Raw genomic sequence first — 20,459 nt, 5'->3', positions numbered from 1 at the left:
TAATACAGTTGATGGTGTTGTAAAAATATTGTATGGTGACAAATGGTAGCTACACTTGTGGTAAGCACAGCATACATACAGACTTTTCAAATCATTACTGAACACCCGAAACTAATGTAACATTAGATGTCAAATACACACACAAAAATAATATAATAAAATTTAAACATTTTTTTTAAATCAAAGGAAGAATTCGGAATTGTATATAAACTCTTTTTCAGTGAATCCTTTAAGAAAAAGTCAGGGATCTATTCTCAGGTACTGGATAGAACAAATGCTAAATTTTTTGACAGCCTTGAACTTTCTAGACAGGAACTTAAAAAGGCACTGAGTTGTCCCAGCAATGCAGGCTGAGACTGCTAGAAGCCATGTTAAAGACTGATTCTCCTAGTATTGGGCTTTTAATGAAGTGCTTGTAGGGACAGTTTTTACAGTGCTTACCTCTAAATAAGTAGCCTGTAAATAGCCCTACTTCATGATATTGTCCCTACTTCATGATATTCAATTGTCCCTACTTCATGATATTCAAATTTTTTAATCATTTACTTCCTCTGAGTATATTGGGGCTATAACCACCTTGTTACAAACAGAATGTAGTAATAGTGATGAGATGTCCTTTCTGAAATTAGGATACAAAGACTACGATTTCTATCTTGTTTTGTTTCTGTCTCTCTGTGGGAAGCCAGCTGCTGTTATGTGTTGAATATAACACAACTTTGTTGTTGTTAATAGGAGCTCTTGATTTGAAAAGACATTACCACTCAGACAGGGGTACATATGATATCATGCATAACCAAATCTTTTTAATCCTAAATGCACAAAGTACTACACAGTTTAATCACTGAGACATTACTTGGTAAGCAAACCTCATAAAACAGCTTCATATCAACCACATTACAAAGAACTGATATCTCTGATCAACAGTCACAAAGGAACTGAGGCCACTAATTCCTTAATAATGGAATTTAGACAAAGATGGAAGCAAGAAGAAGGTAAAGATGCTATGGCAACAATCAACACAAGGCAAAAGTGACTACAGTGGAGAAAGTGAGAAGTGGTTTGACTTCATTAATATTCTGAAGATAGAGCCATCAGGATTTCCCAGATGAAAGAAGGGAAGAAAGAACTCAAAGATGAGAGCAAAGTTTCTGACTGACCAACTGGAAGGATGGAGTTGTCATTTCCTGAGATGAAGAAGACTGCAAGAGGAACAGAGCTGAGGAGGCAAGGGAAATCAGGCACTCAGTTTGGGGTAAGTCAAGATTGAGATATGTATTAAATATCTAAGTGGACCTGTGAGTAGGCATTTGGATAAATTAGTCAAAATGTCAAGGCTGGAGATATAAACCTTTGGGAATTACCAGAATACAGAAGAGACTGCCAAAGGCTGGACACAAATAAAAAAATACAAGGAATGGGCCTTGGCTTACATCAAATTTAGGGACTAATCCTAGAAAATAGAGACAGACAAGATCAGACAATGAATGTGATATGCCAAAAGCTAGAAAGATACTATAAGTTACTTAACATCAACTATTACTAAAAAAAAAGAATGTTACCATTTTAACTGAGTAGATTTATTTTGAAACAACGTGGACAATGTCTGTAAATAAAGTAAAAAGAACAAATTCAAATGAAATCACTTTGTATTCTCTACAGTTAGAGGTAACATTATACTTAGGAAAACTTAAGTGACAAACCAAGTACATGTGTACATATATATAACCACACATGCACATACACATTTTAAGTGTGTCTTAGAGCTGAAAGGAGTTGTGGCACTGAAAAGCTGTTACATACTACTTATAAGAAGAAAGAAATGGAGAAAGAGCCTTTAGTAATTGCTGTTATCAGAAGTACAACTTTAGTGTTGGGACTGTAATTAACGATAGAGAATTGTATTTAGTCTCTGTGGTTATTTATGGTTCTGTCATCCTAGAGACCTCTGGGCCCCCTAAACTCAGGACTCACCCCCTAAACAAGACCTTCTAAACTTAAGAATGACCTCCTGAACTCAGGAAACTCCTAGAAGCTTCTACATCTCAATTTCATCTTTTGGAAACTAAGGAATTGCTGAGTCTATGCAGATGTATCAAAATGTGTCCCAACAGTTAACTCAGCCTCAGTACCACAAAATAAAGGAAATGTTCAACTCTTAATGTTTGTGGGCCCTGCTGCTGGCTCCCAGGGATGGAAGCTATACTTTGTTTCCCAAGGTCAAAATGACTTGGCAAAACCTGAAAACATGGTCTCTACTTGTCCTGAGCATACAGTGTATATCCGCTTTGTTAGAAAAAATAACAAAAAGCTCTCCAAATATAAAGAAAAAGGAAAACACCTTCCTAGTTCCCAAAAGACTAAAGTCATACAGCCCTGCATATACTAGAAACTTGGTAAGTTGAAATGTCCTTTGTCAAACAACTTTTAAATTTTTATGTAAAAAATGTATGTAACTCTATACCAAATGTTACTTTGCAAGGGCACTTTCCTCTCTTTTTAAATATTGTGTATCTTGGGCAGCTGTCCTAACTTGAGTTCAAATAAAACTTTATTTCATTTAGAAATTCTAAAATACTTGTTCATTTTGTGTTGACATTTCTTGGCATAGTCATCAGGATATCAGAGCAACTCACCTGAGATCACCTGTGGGTCATCTGGAACTCGGTGCTCAGTACTAGCATGGATCCTCTGTGACCCTCCAAGTTCTCAGTATCTTACAGGTGTTTCTGGTGCATTCCTCTGATATCTGGACTTCTCAATTTGAGTTGGAGGTCCTGACTTTTATTCAAGGTGTGATGGTTACTAGTAATATTCTCTAGTATAACATAGAAGGATTGGAGTTGATGGGTTAGCTTTTTTTTTTTTTAAAGATTTTATTTACTTATTTGACAGAGAGACAGTGAGAGAGGGAACACAAGCAGAGGGAGTGGGAGAGGGAGAAGCAGGCTCCCCGCTGAACAGGGAGCCTGATGTAGGGCTCGATCCCAGGACCCTGGGACCATGACCTGAGCAAAAGGCAGACGCTTAACTAGCTGAGCCACCCAGGCACCCCAATGGGTTGGTTGTTTTAATTTGCATTATACTAATTTATGTTATGGATATAAGACTTAAATAAATTTTCTGGCTGGAAATATGAGAAACTGAATCATTCAGCTCTGAAGAGAATGGATCTTCTCCTTAAAAAAAACCAAAATATTCTATTGGGTGCCTGGGTGGCTCAGTTGGTTAAGCATCTGCTTTCAGCTCACTTAAATCTTCTATCTGGAAAAAAAAAAAGATTATATTTATTTATTACAGAGAGAGAGCAAGCAAGATCAGCGGAAGCTGTTGGCAGAGGGAGAAGGAGGAGAAGACTCCCCACTGAGCAGGAAGACTGATACGGGGCTTGATCCCAGGACCCTGAGATCATGAGCTGAGCTGAAGGCAGACGTTTAACCTAATGAGGCACCCAGGCACACCTGTATCTGCTCCTTCTGGTCAAACAATATTTTCAGGTAACAAAAAGCCTACAAAAGTGTCTGAGGATACTCCTCCAACGTGTAATGCTTCCATAGAATTCCCCACCTTTCAAGGTAATTAAAAATTGGCTTGTACAGGGACACACTCACCTAAGGATTGATAGAGTCCAGTGCTCTGAACCCCCTTGATGGTCTCAGACCTTATTAGGAGAAACTGAGACACATAAGGGAGTATAGCACAAACATTTGGAAGTGACACTAACAGCACCCTCTACATTCTCCACACCCTTAGATTTTGCTGAAAGCTTATTCCCAAAATGAAACTAAAGGAATGGAGAATTATGCTTTAAAATCCAAACAGCTCCTAGAAAATCAACAACCACTCACAGAAACTGTGGCAGGCTCTATGCACAACATGTATGAGCCTCAACTTGTAAGTTCTTACTTAAATGCGAAAATTTAACTAAGGATAAGTGGAGTCTCAGATGGCCCAAGTGGCTTTTTTTGAAACATGTGAATTAGTTCCTTGCATGCACAATTACAGACAGTAGGCAATAAGACTAACCAACGAGAAACTAGGAAGCCATTGGGTTCAGTCAATGAAGGGGGGCAATCAATGCTCACAGAGACACTCTGGGCTGCTGCAACTTTTGGTATCTTTAGTTAAAACTGGCCATATTCTAATTAAAAGTGGAAAATAACTAATTAATGGATCCATAAATTATAATGCTACCTTGTGATTAGATTTCTCTTGATAAAAGGGATTAGGTCTTTAACGTCCCCTCTACAAATATTAGTGAAAGGAAAGGTAGATTTTGTTTGCATCCTGTTTGTATATATGTTCTCTGTATATGTAAGAAATGTGAGATACCATTGGGTATCCCAATACCTCTGGGTGATATTGCTAAAATTAATTTGTAAAGGAGTTCTGTTTATTTGGTTTAAAGGCAAGCACTTATAAAAAAAATGGACATGCTAAAACTAAGAAAAATAAGAACTGGCCCAAATATTTTTCATGTTCATGTGAACTGAGATAATCTTTGATAAATTAAAATTCAAGGTTGTTGGTTTAATTAATTAGACATGTCCTTAGTGTTATCAGCATTAACTATAAAACTTATTCTACCAAGGTTTAGTACAGGTCAAATAAGCTCAGGTTACCTCTGAGCTCAGGATTTGTGAAAAAAGATCACTGAAAAATAATGACTGATTTTGTACGTGTCATTCATGAGTAATAGTTAAGAGCAAAGAGAATGAAAGGTTACTTTTAAATAGCTTCCAAAATCTTTGTTAACCTGAAACCTTGAAGCTTTATTAAGTTAAGATCTCACCTGGTTTAAGTTCATTGGATATCTAAATCTTTTCCAAGTAAGATAAAATACTGAACCATTTACTTAATTACTAAACATAGGTTGTCTTTGTCTTATTATATAGAAACTAAAGATAAATTTGGGTGTGCTAGCAAATGTGTTTTATACCTTATTGAAATTTGTACTATGAAAAGACATGTTTCCACAAATTATTAAATATATGCATATATTTGACAATCCTAAGAATTCTGATATGACAGTTCACAATTGGTTTACTGCTGAAGAAAACAACAACAACAACAACAAAGAACCTCTCTATAGTTCTGATATACAAGGGGAACCATTTTAGATTTCCTTCTAAGTTAACATGACTGTACATAAACTTTATTCAAACCAAGACCCTGATTTTGGCCCACCACAGATGCATTGTACACCTGCTTTGTACAATGTGAATAAGTAGCTTAAAGAAAAACCATCTTTTCCTTGTATCTGTTAGTACTCCTATTGCCTGCATTCCTTTATAACAAAACTGAAGATCCCTGCCTATATGCTAATCTATATTTTTTTTGAGCTTTCACAAGATGTAAAAGTATATAACCCTATGAAAACTATTCATTCTCTGGAGCTTTGTTCCCTGTGAATTTCCTGGGCAGCTTTCCTAACTTGGGCTTGAATAAAATTCTCATTCTTACTTTTAGAGATTCTAAAAGATTTGATTATTTTGTATACACAACAGATTTTCAATTATCTTTAAGATCATAAAACTAAACTTGGTAAGAATTTCTGGAACTACTGGAAAAACTGTACTCAAACAGAACAAGAATTAATTACATGGGACTAAATGGATTGAAAACAATGATTATAGGTTTTATGACTCATGTTTAAAACATGGGTGATTGCTCTTTCAGAGATTTTTAAGATTTATTTACTTATTGGGACACCTGGGTAGTTCAGTCGGTTAAGCATCTGCTTATGGTCCTGGGATCAAGTCTCTCATATCAGTCTCCTTGCTCAGCGGGGAGCCTGCTTCTCCCTCTGCCTGCCTCTTCCCCACCCCACCCCCTACCCCAGTTGTGCTCTATCTCACTGTGAAATAAATAAATAAAATATTTTTAAAGGCTTATTTATTTTAGAGAAAGAGTGAGGGAGTGGGATGAGGGACAGGCAGAGAGAAAAAGGGAGAGAAACAGAATCCCCGCTGAGGGCAGTGCCAGAACTCAAGACTCTGAGATAATGACTTGAGCAGAAATCAAGAGTAGGCTGCTTAACCAACTGAGCCACCCAGGTGATGCTTCTCTTCAGATTTAAGGAAATCTTTTTTCTTAAGAAGCTAACACTTTCAGAAATTTGATAAAATATTCCTTTGTAAACAATTTGAAATATTTATGTTTTCTCCTTATTTGAATTCTCCAGAATTCAGAAACTTTCAGTGAGTAATCTTTCAAGGCAATCATAGTTATGGGCATAAGTTCAATAAGAATCTGTTCTCCTTGTAACAGGACACCATTGGGAACAGTGGTCATATTACCAGGGCTTTCACTGGAGTGCCTTATTTAAGGGACATGCATAGACTCAGATATGACCAGACAGCTTTAAGGAAGTTGAATTGAGACATAGAGACAATAAAGCCCCTTGGAACTGTTGACCTGATATCTTGCTTACAGAGTTCACAGCAGCCTCACCAGGTGAGTAAAGAATGTCACTTCCTGGCAGGTGCAGGAACCTCAGGATATTTTGGGGACCTTGAGAAGAAAGAAATTCATCCAAATTTACAGGTATTACTGGCAACTCTGATGACAAGTATTTGGCTTGGCTTCTGGCCTTCTGAGAGGCTATTAAAAGTTCAATCTAAGATTACTTATTAAAAGTTCCAGCAAAGCATGTTGAGAAAGATTGTACGATCAATCACTATTCCTGTTGCATTTATATAAACAATTAGGGCAAGTTTGTTAAAACTTGGGTTGTTTTACAAATTAGTCTTAATTTGGGTATCTTTGACAGAAATGAGGATGATTTTATTTATTTTTAAAAGACTGATGATTGATTTGTGGGAGAAAGACAGCACTTGTGAGGGAAAGGGGCAGAGGCAGAGGGAGGAGGAAGCATACTCTCCGCTGAGCACAGAGCCTGAGACAGGTGCTGAGATCAATCAAGCCTGAGACAACCATGAGATCACAACCTGAGTCCGAAATCAATAGTCAGATGCTCAGCCGAATGAACCACCCAGGTGCACCAGAAATGAAAATGATTTTAGAAAGAAATCAATTTTCTGTCTCCCTAATACACACAGAGGAAGGAAATACCCACAAACCACTTCTGCCATTGCTGCAATCATTGCAGTTGGCTTCTCTGATAGCAGCTGCAACTGCTCAGATCTGTGCCCATCCCAGGACTGCTGGAACAGCATGTTGCGTAAGGGGCTAATCTTACTGGCTGTCCTGCTACTCCTGTGCAGGACCACAGCCAGCTATGTCTAATTCTGCTGTCTCCAGAAGTGGATACACACCCAGCCACACCTGTCACCAGCACCTCAGCCTTGCTACCCGATAGTCAGCTGTATGGACAATAACAGCACCATGCACAGCACTGTAGCTTCCTGTAGTTCCATGCAGTACCTACTGGACATATGCTGCCCCTATGCATTAGGGACCTGGACTATGACTCCAACACCTCTTGCTACCTACAGCCTGTATATCCCAAAGTGCCACCCTCCAATGAAGAGGCTGTCAAGATGACCAAACTCAAAGAGCCACCCCAATTACAGTAACCCAGTCTTCTCCCTAGAACCTGAGGCCTAGAGACCCCAACAGGGCTCAGGAGCCAGACTCCAAAGCTTAACATGCCTGGCTATAGCCCTGGTGCTCCTCTTGAAACTCCCAATGCCAGCCACCCTGTGCTCAGTGGGAGCCAGTGCAAGGGCACCTGCACTGGGGACCCTCCAACATATTCCCACCATCCCTCCCTAGGAAAGCCAGCTGTCCAGTACATTGCTGGAATACTGGCCACATTGCTATGGAACACAAGGCAGCTAAGCCAGCTGGCCCTGTGTTGGCCACACACATATATCCACCAACACTAGGGCATGAACACACAGACTGCTGCATTCAGCCCCAACCCCACAGGCCTAAGTCTCAGGGCTAAGGACTGGCTGTGACACTCCTAGCTTTTTGGAGAGAGAATAAAGTTCATGCTTTAAAAAAAAAAAAGTTTCAATTACACACCTTTATAAATCTTAGATCCTAGTTCTGATGAATTACCTTTGTTTCTTATTTGCCAATAAAATTGGTCTGGATCCTGAATTCTTCTGGTTTCCTCAAATACCTGGCTGCAATTCTCCAAACTAAGGTTTCCAATTTGCTCCCATTCTCTTGACATGGGATCATTAAGGACTAAAAATGCCTTTTTTTCAGAAGCCCTGCAGAGTGAAGCTGGACAACATGAAGTAAACTTCAGAGAAACTGCCACAATAGCTCATGTATAAAGAATCTTCAGGCCTCTTGCTCTATGGGCCACTTAAAGGGATTACCAGAGAAATGACTACAAACCAGAAAAACCCATCACATTGCGGCTGCCTGCTCCCACTCCATCTGAGGATGCTTGGAGCCTGACAACCAGTAATCTTGCTGGCAGTACTCAGGATTCACACAATGGGTTTATAATTTGTTCCAACCATTAACCTGTGTTTTTCTTTTGTTTCTGCTGTGTCCATCCATATTAATTACCTGGTTGCTTACACAACACAGGCCTAACTTAGAAAGCCTGCCTGCAGGACCACCTCCTAAAATGAGACTACGTTTTAACTAAACCACACTAAGCTTGGTTCACAAGATATGGAACCACTTACAGAAGGTCAAGAGAGAACAGTCAAACTCCAAAACTGTGCCCCAATTCAACAGGAAGTAGCCAAAGTAGTAATCATCCCAGTTCCTCAAGATTAGGATGATCATAACTCAGGGGAGAATTAGAACTGTGCCCCTAAGGTTAATGAGGTTGAAACTGATAAGGAGAACAAAGGCAGAGAAATGTAGATAAAATTGTATTTCCTTACAACTTGCAGCCCATTGGTAAATACTTGAGACAGAGAAGTATGACCCTCCTCAAGGAGCTCACAAAGTCCTTAAAGTTAATGCTTTGCTAGAGGCAAAGCTTGGTAATAGCCAGATCTCCAGGATCCTGTAAGTCTTCCTTAACACATGACAATCCTCTTAGAAACTCTTTATCTCTACCCCTTCACCCATGATATATGTTAGCAATCATCTTTCAAACATACAGCCCACTGATATACTCCTGAAGGATCTTAATGACTAATGTTTTACTGTTTTGTTTTTTTTTTAAGATTTTATTTATTTATTTGAGAGAGAGAGAGAATGAGAGATAGAAAGCACGAGAGGGAAGAGGGTCAGAGGGAGAAGCAGACTCCCTGCTGAGCAGGGAGCCCGATGTGGGACTCGATCCCGGGACTCCAGGATCATGACCTGAGCAGAAGGCAGTCGCTTAACCAACTGAGCCACCCAGGCGCCCTGTTTTACTGTTTTTATCTTAACAGCAGCTAGCCCCTCAAAGTCTTAGGAAACCTTGCTTCCAAATTCCTCAGGGACTTAACGCTATCCTTATTAACTCCCCACTAATTAAATCACTCATCATAATCCCAGTGCAGCTCTTTCTGCCCATGGGTCCTAACCCCATGCTTTAATAAAAACACCTTTTTGCACCAAAAACATCTCAAAAATTCTTTAACTGTTTGCTCCACATCCCATCAGAAACTACCAGAAAGTTTAAAGCTTATTTTTCAAAGAACCATTTCCCCCTATCAGCTATTGTGTCTTTTCACATCTCACTAACAAACCCACTAGCTGTCTCTGCAGAAGCCTGGACTCAAGATCAGTGGATGTGGTTCCAGCCTATGAACTAGCAAAGACGTATACACAACAGATAACAAGTCCAAGACCCCACCCAACTTAAAAGCAGCCTTCAGAGCATACCCATAGCCCTCTCCTTACCCTAAAATAACCTCCTGAAGACAGGGGCTGAATTTAGCCTCATTTTTATATTAAGACTCCATCCTAAGATAAACATGAAAGGTATGTTATGTATGTGTTTACTCAATATGCAAGCTCCATCTTACCAATCATGAATGTTTACCCTTTTATCAAGATGAATATAAAAGATTTTTTGGATTTTTCTCTAAGTCTATTCTAACATCACATTCTTTCAAATTGTATTTATTGTAATTTTACTGTCCATATATCTGTTATATCAAATGTAAAACTATACAATCTAAACCAAGTACATGTACTATTTTTGCTTCTCAGTTAGACTTAATAGAAAACATGTATCATTTTTTTTAAAGATTTTATTTACTTGAGAGAGAGAAACACAGTGAGAGAGGGAACACAAAAGGGGGGAGGGTCAGAGGGAGAAGCAGACTCCCCGCCGAGCAGGGAGCCCAATGTGGGACTCAATCCCAGGACTCCAGGATCATAATCTGAGCCAAAGGCAGTCGCTTAACCAACTGAGCCACCCACATGCCCAACATATATCATTTTTAAGCTTCCCACCATTTACATTCCAGTAAGATCCCCATCAATGAGCTTTATGTAAAATAAATAAATAAATAAAAATAATAATAAATATACAACAAGGACTTGATGGACACAGGGCAGACAAGCCAGTCACCCTAGCACTAAGGGACATAAAACATAAAATTGATTACCAATGCTTTTTGAGGAAATTTTATTGATCAAAGGGGAAATGATAAAAATAAAGGAAATTTCCAACTTTCAACATTTGTGAACCCTGCTCCTGGGATCCAAGGAAAGGTATACTGTAACATTTACCAAAGTTAGAATAGCTCAGCAAAACCTCAAAGCCTGGGCTCTATTTCTGCTCTGAGCACCACTGTGCACCTGCTTCATTAAAGGAAATAAGCAAAAAAGACCATTCTGAACACAAAGATATGAAAAAGGAAACCAACCTGGTTTACTTAAGACTAATGTCATACAGTGATGCATGTACTACTAACTTAAGGTCTGAAACTATCTGGAATTTTCTTTGCCTAACAACTTTTACATTTTTATGTATAAAGTGTATGTAACCTTACAGAAAAGCTTCCTTCTCTTTTTTTTTCTTAAGATTTTATTTATTTATTTGAGAGGGAGAATGAGAGATAGAGAGCACGAGAGGGAAGAGGGTCAAAGGGAGAAGCAGACTCCCTGCTGAGCAGGGAGCCTGATGTGGGACTCTGTCCCCGGACTCCAAGATCATGACCTGAGCCGAAGGCAGTCGCTTAACCAACTGAGCCACCCAGGCGCCCGAAAATGTTCCTTCTCAAGAGCATTTTCTTCTTTATGGAGTTTCCTGGGCAGCTGTCCTAAGTTGGGCTCAAAAAGAACTTTCTTTCAGAAATCCTAAAAAGATTGTTCAACTTCCAAGAACAATGATAATGTTAAATCTCTCTGAATATCCATCTAATGGCCTAATAAAAGAAGTTTGCTTACCCTCGTTCAGGGAGGCAAAGGTGACTGTCTGGGCAACTTCACCTGATGTAGTCTGTCTATAACTCAGCAAGAAGCAGGATCTGCTTTGATTGCATGACAGTTCTAAAATTAAATTCTTTTTTTTTAATATTTTATTTATTTATTTGAGAGAGCGAGAACGAGAAATAGAGAGCATGAGAGGGGGGAGGGTGGGAGGGAGCAGCAGACTCTCCGCTGAGCAGGGAGCCCGATGTGGGACTTGATCCCAGGACTCCAGGATCATGACCTGAGCCAAAGGCAGTCGTTTAATCAATTGAGCCACCCAGGCGCCCTAAAATTAAATTCTTAAAAAGCAGCGATCACCTAATAATCTTGGGACCTCTGCTTAAAGAGAACAGTGAAGAGCCCTAGGTAAGTCAATTCTAGCCTCCTCCAAGTATTTTTTTTTGTACGAAAGGGTGCAAAAATGCTGGAATACTAATATCAATCACAACTTGGACGTCCAGGGAAAGCACCTTTCCAATTATTTTCACGTCTTAAAAATGCAATGAATTAAGTAGAGCTAAATTTAAAAAATATATATCGTCATTGGTAATACCCACCAAAAAAGTGACTTTCTTGAATCTTTTTACAAACATTCGGGCTCTCCATGATACTTATGCTAAATGCATTGAATGCAGTGATAGGGTGTCATGAACATTTACCTAGAAATCTGAAAAGAAACTAGGAACTTTGGTTTTGCCATCCCTGGGTCCCTGAGGCCTTCACTTAAACTTCCTACACATCGCCCTACTGCCACACGCCAAAGTAGGAGCAGCTCGTTGGGCGTTACCAGCTCTGCGCGGCACTCTTCTGGCCAAGCACCCAGATGGAGGAAGGCAGGCCTGAACCCATCTCACCTTTCTAAATTACGGATTAGGAAAGAAACTTCCTGTTCACGATCATACCCCAAAATAGAATCCCAGGTTCCTGGCCTCCCAGATAGGAAGCGAAAACGGCTGCGTCCGCGTCAATTGCATCACTCAACTAGCGGGAGTGACGAGGTAGGCCGGACTTTGTGGGGTTGCCTTCAGCGTTGCCTGAACAAATAGCCTTCATATCTGCGACGGACAGACCCCGAAACTTTGCTCTTATTTTTTAGTCAGTATGCCGGCAAAGGGTATGTAAACGTAGAGGGAAAGAAGTCCAAGCAGCGAGGCCCCTACTGCACCGGCCATCCTACTATGTCAGGCGTGGGCCCTGGTCGGTCTTTCGGTCTCTGCTTCTCCGGCACAAGGGGACCTGCGTTCGGTCCGACAAGTGTCGGGGTGATTTCCTTCCCCTCGAAGTAAGATGGCGGGTGGCGAGGGTGGAGTGACTCTGGGGCAACCGCATCTTTCTCGCCAGGATCTCGCCGCATTGGTAAGGTTTCGTTCTGCCAGGATGTGGAGTGAGGTCAGGAGTCAAGATAACCCACCTTACCAACAGTCAATCAGACGAGACAGTGTTGAATTGTGAGGGCCATGGTTTAGGAGGAAAACGCTGCAGTCAGACGTAGGCAGCTTGGGCTGCAGTCTTCAGTTCCACTAGTCTTCGAGGTCAGCGTGCTGGTGTGAGATCGTGCGCAACTGAAGACCTTTAAGGATTATCCTGAAAAATCGTGCTGTTAAATTTTACTAAAATTTTTATATGAAGGTCTGAGAAAAACATTATTAAACACATTAAAGTTTGCACCTTTATAGGTCTGGGGAAGGACCGTTTATACTCTGAGTCCTAAAATTTGGGGCTTTCCCTTTTCATTTCTACAGTGCCGGTCGCATTCTCTCTTTTCAGCATAAACGCTTTTAGTATTTATTAGATTTGTCATTCTGTTTCTGGAGTAAAGACAGTTTTTACAGTAAAGGTGCTTTTTTTTTCTGTAAGCAGTAGGGACTTGAATTGATGGTGGCGAACTCTATGAATAAAAAGCGAAATCAGGGCGCCTGGGTGTCTCAGATGGTTAAGCGTCTGCCTTCGGCTCAGGTCACGATCCCTGGGTCCTGGGATCCAGTCCCGCGTCGGGATCCCTTGGGAGCCTGCTTCTCCCTCTGCCTCTCTTTCTGTTTTAAAAAAAAAAAAAGCTAAATCAGAGTCGTGGTTTGTATCACGGGACGTAGTTTAAAATGTTTCATTGCAGGTGCGCCTGGGTGGCTCAGTCGTTAAGCGTCTGCCTTCAGCTCAGGTCATGATCCCAGGGTCGTGGGATCGAGCCCGGCATCGGGCTCCCTGCTCGGCGGGAAGCCTGCTTCGCCCTTTCCCGCTGCCTGCTACTCTCCCTACTTGTGCTTTCTATCTCTCTGTCAAATAAGTATAAAATCTTTAAAAAAAATGAGTGAAATGTTTCATTACAGGATGTTACCAAGTTGACCCCACTCTCACAGGAAGTTATCAGCAGACAAGCCACAATTAACATAGGTAAGCAAAGTAATTGCATATAGTATTCAATTTAAGTCCTGAGGTGGCCGCTGTCTGATAATGCTTTTTAATCTCTTGTACAAGTAACTGAATTACGGAAGGATTCATATATGGGGAATGGATTTAAGCCTCGAACAAACCTGGTAGAGTTCTTTCACAACATAGTGAATTATCTTCATTCCTGACTTAAGGAGGAAGTGCTATGAAAAGGCATAGATGGGGACACCTGGGTGGGTCAGTTGGGTAAGCTTATGCCCTTCCGTACATGATCTCAGGGTCCTGGGATCCAGCCCCACGTCTGGCTCTCTACTCAGAGGAGTGTCCTTTTCCCTCTCCCTCTGTGCTCTTCCCTTTCTCGCTATCGCTCAAATAAATAAAATCTTAAAAAAAAAGGAAAAGTATTTAAAAAAAGACATAGGTTCATGAAAAAACAGTATATTCTCAGGATAACACTATAATACAGTTTACATACACCAAAGGTTAAGGAAGCCCTAAAATGCTAATAAACATAGGATTATTTTTAGATCTTCTAAAAGTCAATATATAAATGATTATTAAGTAAATATTTTTCTTAATTGGCAGCTTCCTAATTTACAAAAGTTACTTGATTGAGTGTAAAATTTGGATATTGTAGGGTCTCTACAAATACTAAAACTTATTAAGACTCATAGTTGCAAAAAACTAACAAAATAATATACCACTCTAAAGTATATTAAATTACTGTAATTAAACAAGTATTGTTTTCTGATTTTCAAGGATTCTTTTTTTTTGTATCATACTTTCATGCGTAATTACCTCACTGAAAATACTGATAAGTTTCTAGATATACAAAATTTTATTTATTTTTTAGTGATTTTATTTCAAGCAGTTATTTTTTTCCAGATCAGTAATACACTCAACAGCTTATGTTACACACTGAGTGTGTTTGTGCATAAGCTGGTCAGGTATATGGAAACTTCTCTTTGGTCTTGTTTCACAAAAGTTTTGTGTAGAGAGTGTATGTGGAAGGAAAAAATTCATTATTTCTAGTAGATTGGCATATTTACATTAAGTTATATATTTGGTTTCTCTAGCTACACTAAAATATTTGGTGTAATTGGCTGCATACAGATAAATTTTTTTGGTTTTTGTAGGTACAATTGGTCATGTTGCTCATGGAAAATCAACAGTTGTAAAAGCTATTTCTGGAGTTCATACTGTCAGATTCAAAAATGAACTGGAAAGAAATATTACAATTAAGCTTGGATATGCTAATGCCAAGGTACATAAGATGTGCAAGTAGAAACTATTTTACATTAATTGTCAAATATGCAGATGGCAATTTCGATCTTTTCATTGAAACTTTCAGATTTATAAACTTGATGATGCAACTTGTCCTCGCCCAGAATGCTATAGATCGTGTGGAAGTAGTACACCTGATGAGTTTCCTACAGATATTCCAGGGACCAAAGGGAACTTCAAACTAGTCAGGTGATTGTTTTTGTGGTAAACAATGCTTTTTTTGTCTTGTGCTTATTGAAATATGTGGTAGAGGTATTAAACAATGATTTAAACCAAAGCTTGATTTGTACGAAATTTTTTTGAAGAATGTTTTCTAGGTAAGAGATTTATAATGTGTAATAATTATTTAATAACACTTTTTAAAGTATATATTATATAATGAGAGATTGAAATGCTGATACTTAAGTTTTATTGTGTGTGTGGATTCTCTAAAGAATTACATGTAAACAATGAAATTGTTACATTTATTTGGTAGTTTCTTTTTCTGGACTTTTGTTTTCAGCATTGTTGTTTGTTCCTTAGGAGAAGAACAAAGATTCTTAATTATTTCTTTTTGACACCTTTGGTAGTCTCCTATTTTAGAAATGTTGTGTTGCTTGATTCCGCATAAAAGAACATTGGACTGAGGCACCTGGGTGGCTCAGGCGTTAAGCGTCTGCCTTCGGCTCAGGTCATGATCCCCAGGTCCTGGGATCCAGCCCCGCATTGGGCTCCCTGCTCAACGGGAAGCCTGCTTCTCCCTCTCCTCCCTGCTGTGTTCCCTCTCTCCCTGCCTCTCTCTCTCTCTTTCAAATAAATAAATAAATAAGTAAAATTTAAAAAAAGAAAAAAAGAACATTGGCATCCACCAAGTGATATATATGGGTACCCAGTGAAAGTTTAGGTCCTGAGGACATGAATGTATAATTTTTGAAAATGGTAGCAGTTTTGAGTGCATGGCATATTTTTTGTTTGTTTTTAAGTTAAGCACTGACCTTTCTGCTTTAGATTGGCAATCCCAAATGGTTTTTCAAGATGCTAGAGATTTTTCAACAAATTCCTTTTTTGGATGATAGTTCCTATTCTGATAATACAGTTGTGTTGTTTTTCCTAAACCAGTCTAATTTGTTGATGATCACAGTTTTACCTCCTGAAAGCTATTAACAGATTCCCCCACATTTTTTTCATATAAATTTTAAATTTAAGACTTAGAGTCAAAATCTATAAACCCTTAATGTATATCTTAGTAATTTTTATATTTAAGTGTTGTATACATAAACTTACAAAGCTTTGCACATGTAATCTTAGATTTTTCAACAGTTTTCCTCTATATTTTTCATTTTTAATTTTAATATATTTAGACTTACAGGAAGTTGGAAAGATGGCAGAGAGAACCTATATTCTCTGACCCTTTTTTCCTCACGGGTACATTACTGTATCAAATCAAAGCATAACCTCAAAACAAGGAACTTGATGTTGGCATAAAGTGGGTTTATATGTTTACCATATTTTTCATGTATCCATTACTATAATTAGCACTACTTTACATATATATGGGGGGTTGTCGTTTTTATAGATGTTTTTTATTGAGGTAAAATTCTGTAGTGAGATAATTGTACAGATACAGTTCAATTATTTTTGACTAATGTGTACACCTTACCTAACCAACATTCCATTCAAGACATAGTACATTTTGTTCCACTCAAAGAGTTCTCTTGTGCTTTGTCCACAGTGGTTAATCACTTTTTAAATTTGTATCAGCAGAGATTAGTTCTGCTTCTTGTGCTTTCATATGAAAGAAATGACACTGTATGTACTATTCTGTGGTTGGATTCTCCAATTAACAATGTTTTTGAGAATATTTTTTGAGAATCTTTATTGCTGTATGATGAATCAGGGATTTATTTTGTATTGCTAATTAGTATTCCACTGTATGATTATACTACAGTTTCTTTATCACTTGATAGTCATAAAGCTGGGCATTTGAGTTATTTGTTTGGCAGTTTCAGTAGAGCTGGTATGAATATACATAAGCAGTCTGTTTTGGACTAAAATATGATATCTGTTCAGTAAATACCTAGGAGTGAAGTTGCTGGGATGTGGATTAAGTGTATGTTTAACTTTGTAAGAAAATTCCAAAGAGTTTTCCATAGTTTGTATGAATTCACATTCTTTCCAGAATTATATAAACATCCCATTTGTTCCCCATCTTTCCTAATACTTCATTATTTCAGTCTTTAAAATTCTAGAGGGTATAGAATGGTATCTCATTATTCTTTCAGTTTTTATTCTCCTGATGAAAAAAAATACTGACTACCATTTATTTTCTTACTTAACATTCATGTCTCTCTTGATTTTGTGCTCAAGTTTTGCTCATTTTTTAGAATTAAACTTACTTTTCTATTTTTCAACTGTAAGTTTTCTTGTATTTTTTCAATAGAAATGACCACAGATGTACCACAAATACTTTCTTCTGTATGTAATTTTCTTTTCATTTTCACAGTATTTTTTAATGAACAGTTTTGCATTTTGAGGAAGTCTGATTTTTTTTAAGATTAGTTTTTTTGCATATTGTGTAAGTCATCTCTTACTATCTTAAAACAGATTAAATATTCTCCTGTTATTTTATTTCTAGATGCCTTATAGATTTTTTGTCTTTAGGTCAATGAAATATTTCAAATTGATTTTCATATATGTTGCAATATAAGGTTTGGGATATTTTTCTATATAATTATCTACTTGTTCCAATATAATTTGTTGATAACTTATTTTATTTTTATTTGTCTCATTCCATTTCCTTAGTATTTACATACATGTGTGAATCTATATCTGGATACTATTCTCTTTCAGTGAACTATTTATGATCATTCTAATGAGATAGTATCTTGAGTACTGTAATTTTATTTGTTTCTGTTTTTTTATTTAAATACAACTATTTAACATATATTATGAGTGATAACACTCATAGAGTTCAGTGATTCATCAGTCTTACATAACACCCACTTAACACCCTTCACCCAGTTATCCCATCCCCTCACCCACCTCTTCTCCAGCAACCTTTAATTTGTTTCCTAGAGTTAAAGAGTCTTTTATGGGGGGGGGTTGCCTGGGTGGCTCAGTTGTTAGGCGTCTGCCTTCAGCTCAGGTCATGGTCCCAGGGTCCTGGGATCGAGCCCCATGTCAGGCTCCCTGCTCCGCGGGAAGCCTGCTTCTCCCTCTCCCACTCCCCCTGTTTGTGTTCCCTCTCTAGCTGGCTGTCTCTCTGTGTCAAATAAATAAATAAATAAAAATCTTAAAAAAAAAAAAAAAAGACCCTCTGGTTCCATCCATGTAATTGCAAATGGTGAGATTTCATCCTTTCTGATGGCTGAATAGTGTTCCATTGCATATATACCTTGTATTCCTTATCCATTCATCTGTCGATGGACATCTGGCCTCTTTCCACACTATGCCTATTGTGGACATTGCTGCTATAAACATCAGGGTGCAGATGCACTACATTTGTATCTTCGGGGCAAATACCTAATAGTGCAATTGCTGGGTCATAGGGTAACTATTTTTAACATCTTGAGAAACCCCCATACTGTTTTCCAGAGTGCCTGTACCAGTTTGCATCGCCACCAACAGTATAAAAGTGTTCCCCTTTCTCCACATCCTCACCAACATTGGTTGTTTCATGCCTTGTTAATTTTACCCATTCTAACTGGTGTAAGGTGGTGTCATTGTGGTTTTGATTTGTATTTCCCTGATGCCAAGTGATACTGAACATTTTTTCATGTGTCTGTTGGCCATTTGGATGTCGTCTTTGCAGAAATGTCTCTTCATGTCTTCTGCCCATTTCTTCACTGAATTATTTGTTCTTTGAGTGTTGAGTTTGATAAGTTCTTTATAGGTTTTGGATACTGCCTTTTACTTGATAAGACATTTGCAAATATCTTCTCTGATTAACCCAGTTGTCTTTTGGTTTTGTCAGTTGTTTGCTTTGCTGTGCAAAAGCTTTTTATCTGATGAAATCCCAATAGTTCATTTTTGCCTTTGTTTCCCTGCCTTTGGGGACGAACCTAGCAAGAAGTTGCTGCAGCCAAGGTAACAGAGGTTGCTGCCAGTGTTGTCCTCTAGGATTTTGATGGACTTCTGTCTCACATTGAGGTCTTTCATCCATTTTGAGTCTATTTTTGTGTGTAGTGTAAGGACATGGTCCAGTTTCATTCTTCTGCATGTGTCTGTCCAATTTTCCCGGCACCATTTGTTGAAGAGACTGCCCTTTTTCCCCTGGATATTCTTTCCTGCTTTGTACATTCCTTTGGCTCTTTGGGATCTTTTCTGGTTCCATACAGATTTTAGGATTATTGTTCCAGCTCTGTGAAAAATATTGATGGTATTTTGATAGGAATTGCATTAAAATATAAATTGCTGTAGGTAGCATAGACATTTTAACACTATTTGTTCTGGGGCACCTCGGTGGCTCAGTTGGTTAAGCCACTGCCTTCAGCTCAGGTGATCCTGGAGTCCCGGGATCGAGTCCCACATTGGGCTCCTTGCTGAGCAGTGAGTCTGCTTCTCCCTCTGACCCTCCCCCCTCTCATGCTCTCTCTCTCTCTTTCATTCTCTCTCTCAAATAAATAAAATAAAATAAAAACAATATTTGTTCTTCCCAATCGATAAGCATGGAACATTTTTCCATTTCTTTGTGTCTTCCTCAATTTCTTTCATGAGTGTTCTGTAGATTTCAGAGTATATATCCTTTGCCTCTTTGGTTAGATTTATTCCTAGGTATTTTACAGTTTTTGGTACAATTGTAAATGGAATCGACTCCTTAATTTCTCTTTCTTTTGTCTTGTTGTTGGTGTATAGAAATGCAACTGATTTCTGTGCCTTGATTTTATATTCTGCCACTTTACTGAATTCCTTTATGACTTCTAGAATTTGGGTATGGAGTTTTTTGAGTTCTCCACATGGTGTATCATGTCATCTGCGAAGAGTGAGAATTTGACTTCTTTGCCGATTAGGATTTCTTTCTTTTTGTTATCTGATTCCTGAGGCTAGGACTTCTAGTACTATGTTGGACAACAGGGGTAAGAGTGGGCATCTCTGTTGTGTTCCTGACCTTAGGGGAAAAGCTGTCAGTTTTTCCCCATTGAGAATGATATTTGCTGTGGACTTTCCATAGATGGCTTTTATGATATTGAGGAATGTTCCCTCTATCCCTGCACTGTGAAGAGGTTTTTTTTTTTTTTAATGCTTTATTTATTCATGAGAGTCAGAGCGAGAGAGAGAGAGAGAGAGAGAGGTAGAGGCAGAGGGAGAAGCAGGCTCCCCATGGAGCAAGGAGTCCGATGCGGGACTGGGTCCCAGGACCCTGAGATCATGACCTGAGCCGAAGGCAGACGCTTAATGACTGAGCCACCCAGGCGCCCTGCACTGTGAAGAGTTTTAATCAAGAAAGAATACTGTACTTTTGTCAAATGCTTTTTCAGCATCTATTGAAAGGATCATATAATTCTTGTTCTTTCTTTTATTAA

At 38.6% G+C, this 20,459-nt stretch overlaps 2 protein-coding genes across 3 annotated transcripts in view; one reads left to right on the top strand and one right to left on the bottom strand.

The window, feature by feature from the left end:
- Positions 1–12,249, bottom strand: part of LOC148162072 (protein WWC3-like) — a 233,709-nt gene extending 221,460 nt beyond the window's left edge. For both annotated transcript variants that reach the window (XM_088020350.1, XM_088020351.1), the window contains exon 1: positions 12,144–12,249. The gene's annotated coding sequence lies outside the window, so the exon portion shown is untranslated. The remainder of the gene's footprint in view (positions 1–12,143) is intronic.
- A 313-nt stretch (positions 12,250–12,562) lies between these two features.
- The window catches only part of LOC148162070 (eukaryotic translation initiation factor 2 subunit 3, X-linked-like), a 36,961-nt gene continuing 29,064 nt past the window's right edge, over positions 12,563–20,459 (top strand). The window contains exons 1-4 of the mRNA XM_088020349.1: positions 12,563–12,645; positions 13,614–13,677; positions 14,811–14,938; positions 15,026–15,147. Of these exons, the coding sequence (XP_087876475.1) occupies positions 12,577–12,645; positions 13,614–13,677; positions 14,811–14,938; positions 15,026–15,147 (383 nt within the window). The 5' untranslated portion in view covers positions 12,563–12,576. The remainder of the gene's footprint in view (positions 12,646–13,613; positions 13,678–14,810; positions 14,939–15,025; positions 15,148–20,459) is intronic.

The sequence above is a fragment of the Eumetopias jubatus genome, unplaced genomic scaffold, assembly GCF_037043125.1.
Source record: "Eumetopias jubatus isolate StellerSeaLion01/CBP00866 unplaced genomic scaffold, mEumJub1_p1.0 scaffold_23, whole genome shotgun sequence".
In the NCBI taxonomy this organism is placed as follows: Eukaryota; Metazoa; Chordata; class Mammalia; order Carnivora; family Otariidae; genus Eumetopias; species Eumetopias jubatus.
The sequence above is the reverse complement of the archived record's forward strand: the minus strand, read 5'-3'. Positions and strand labels throughout refer to the sequence as shown.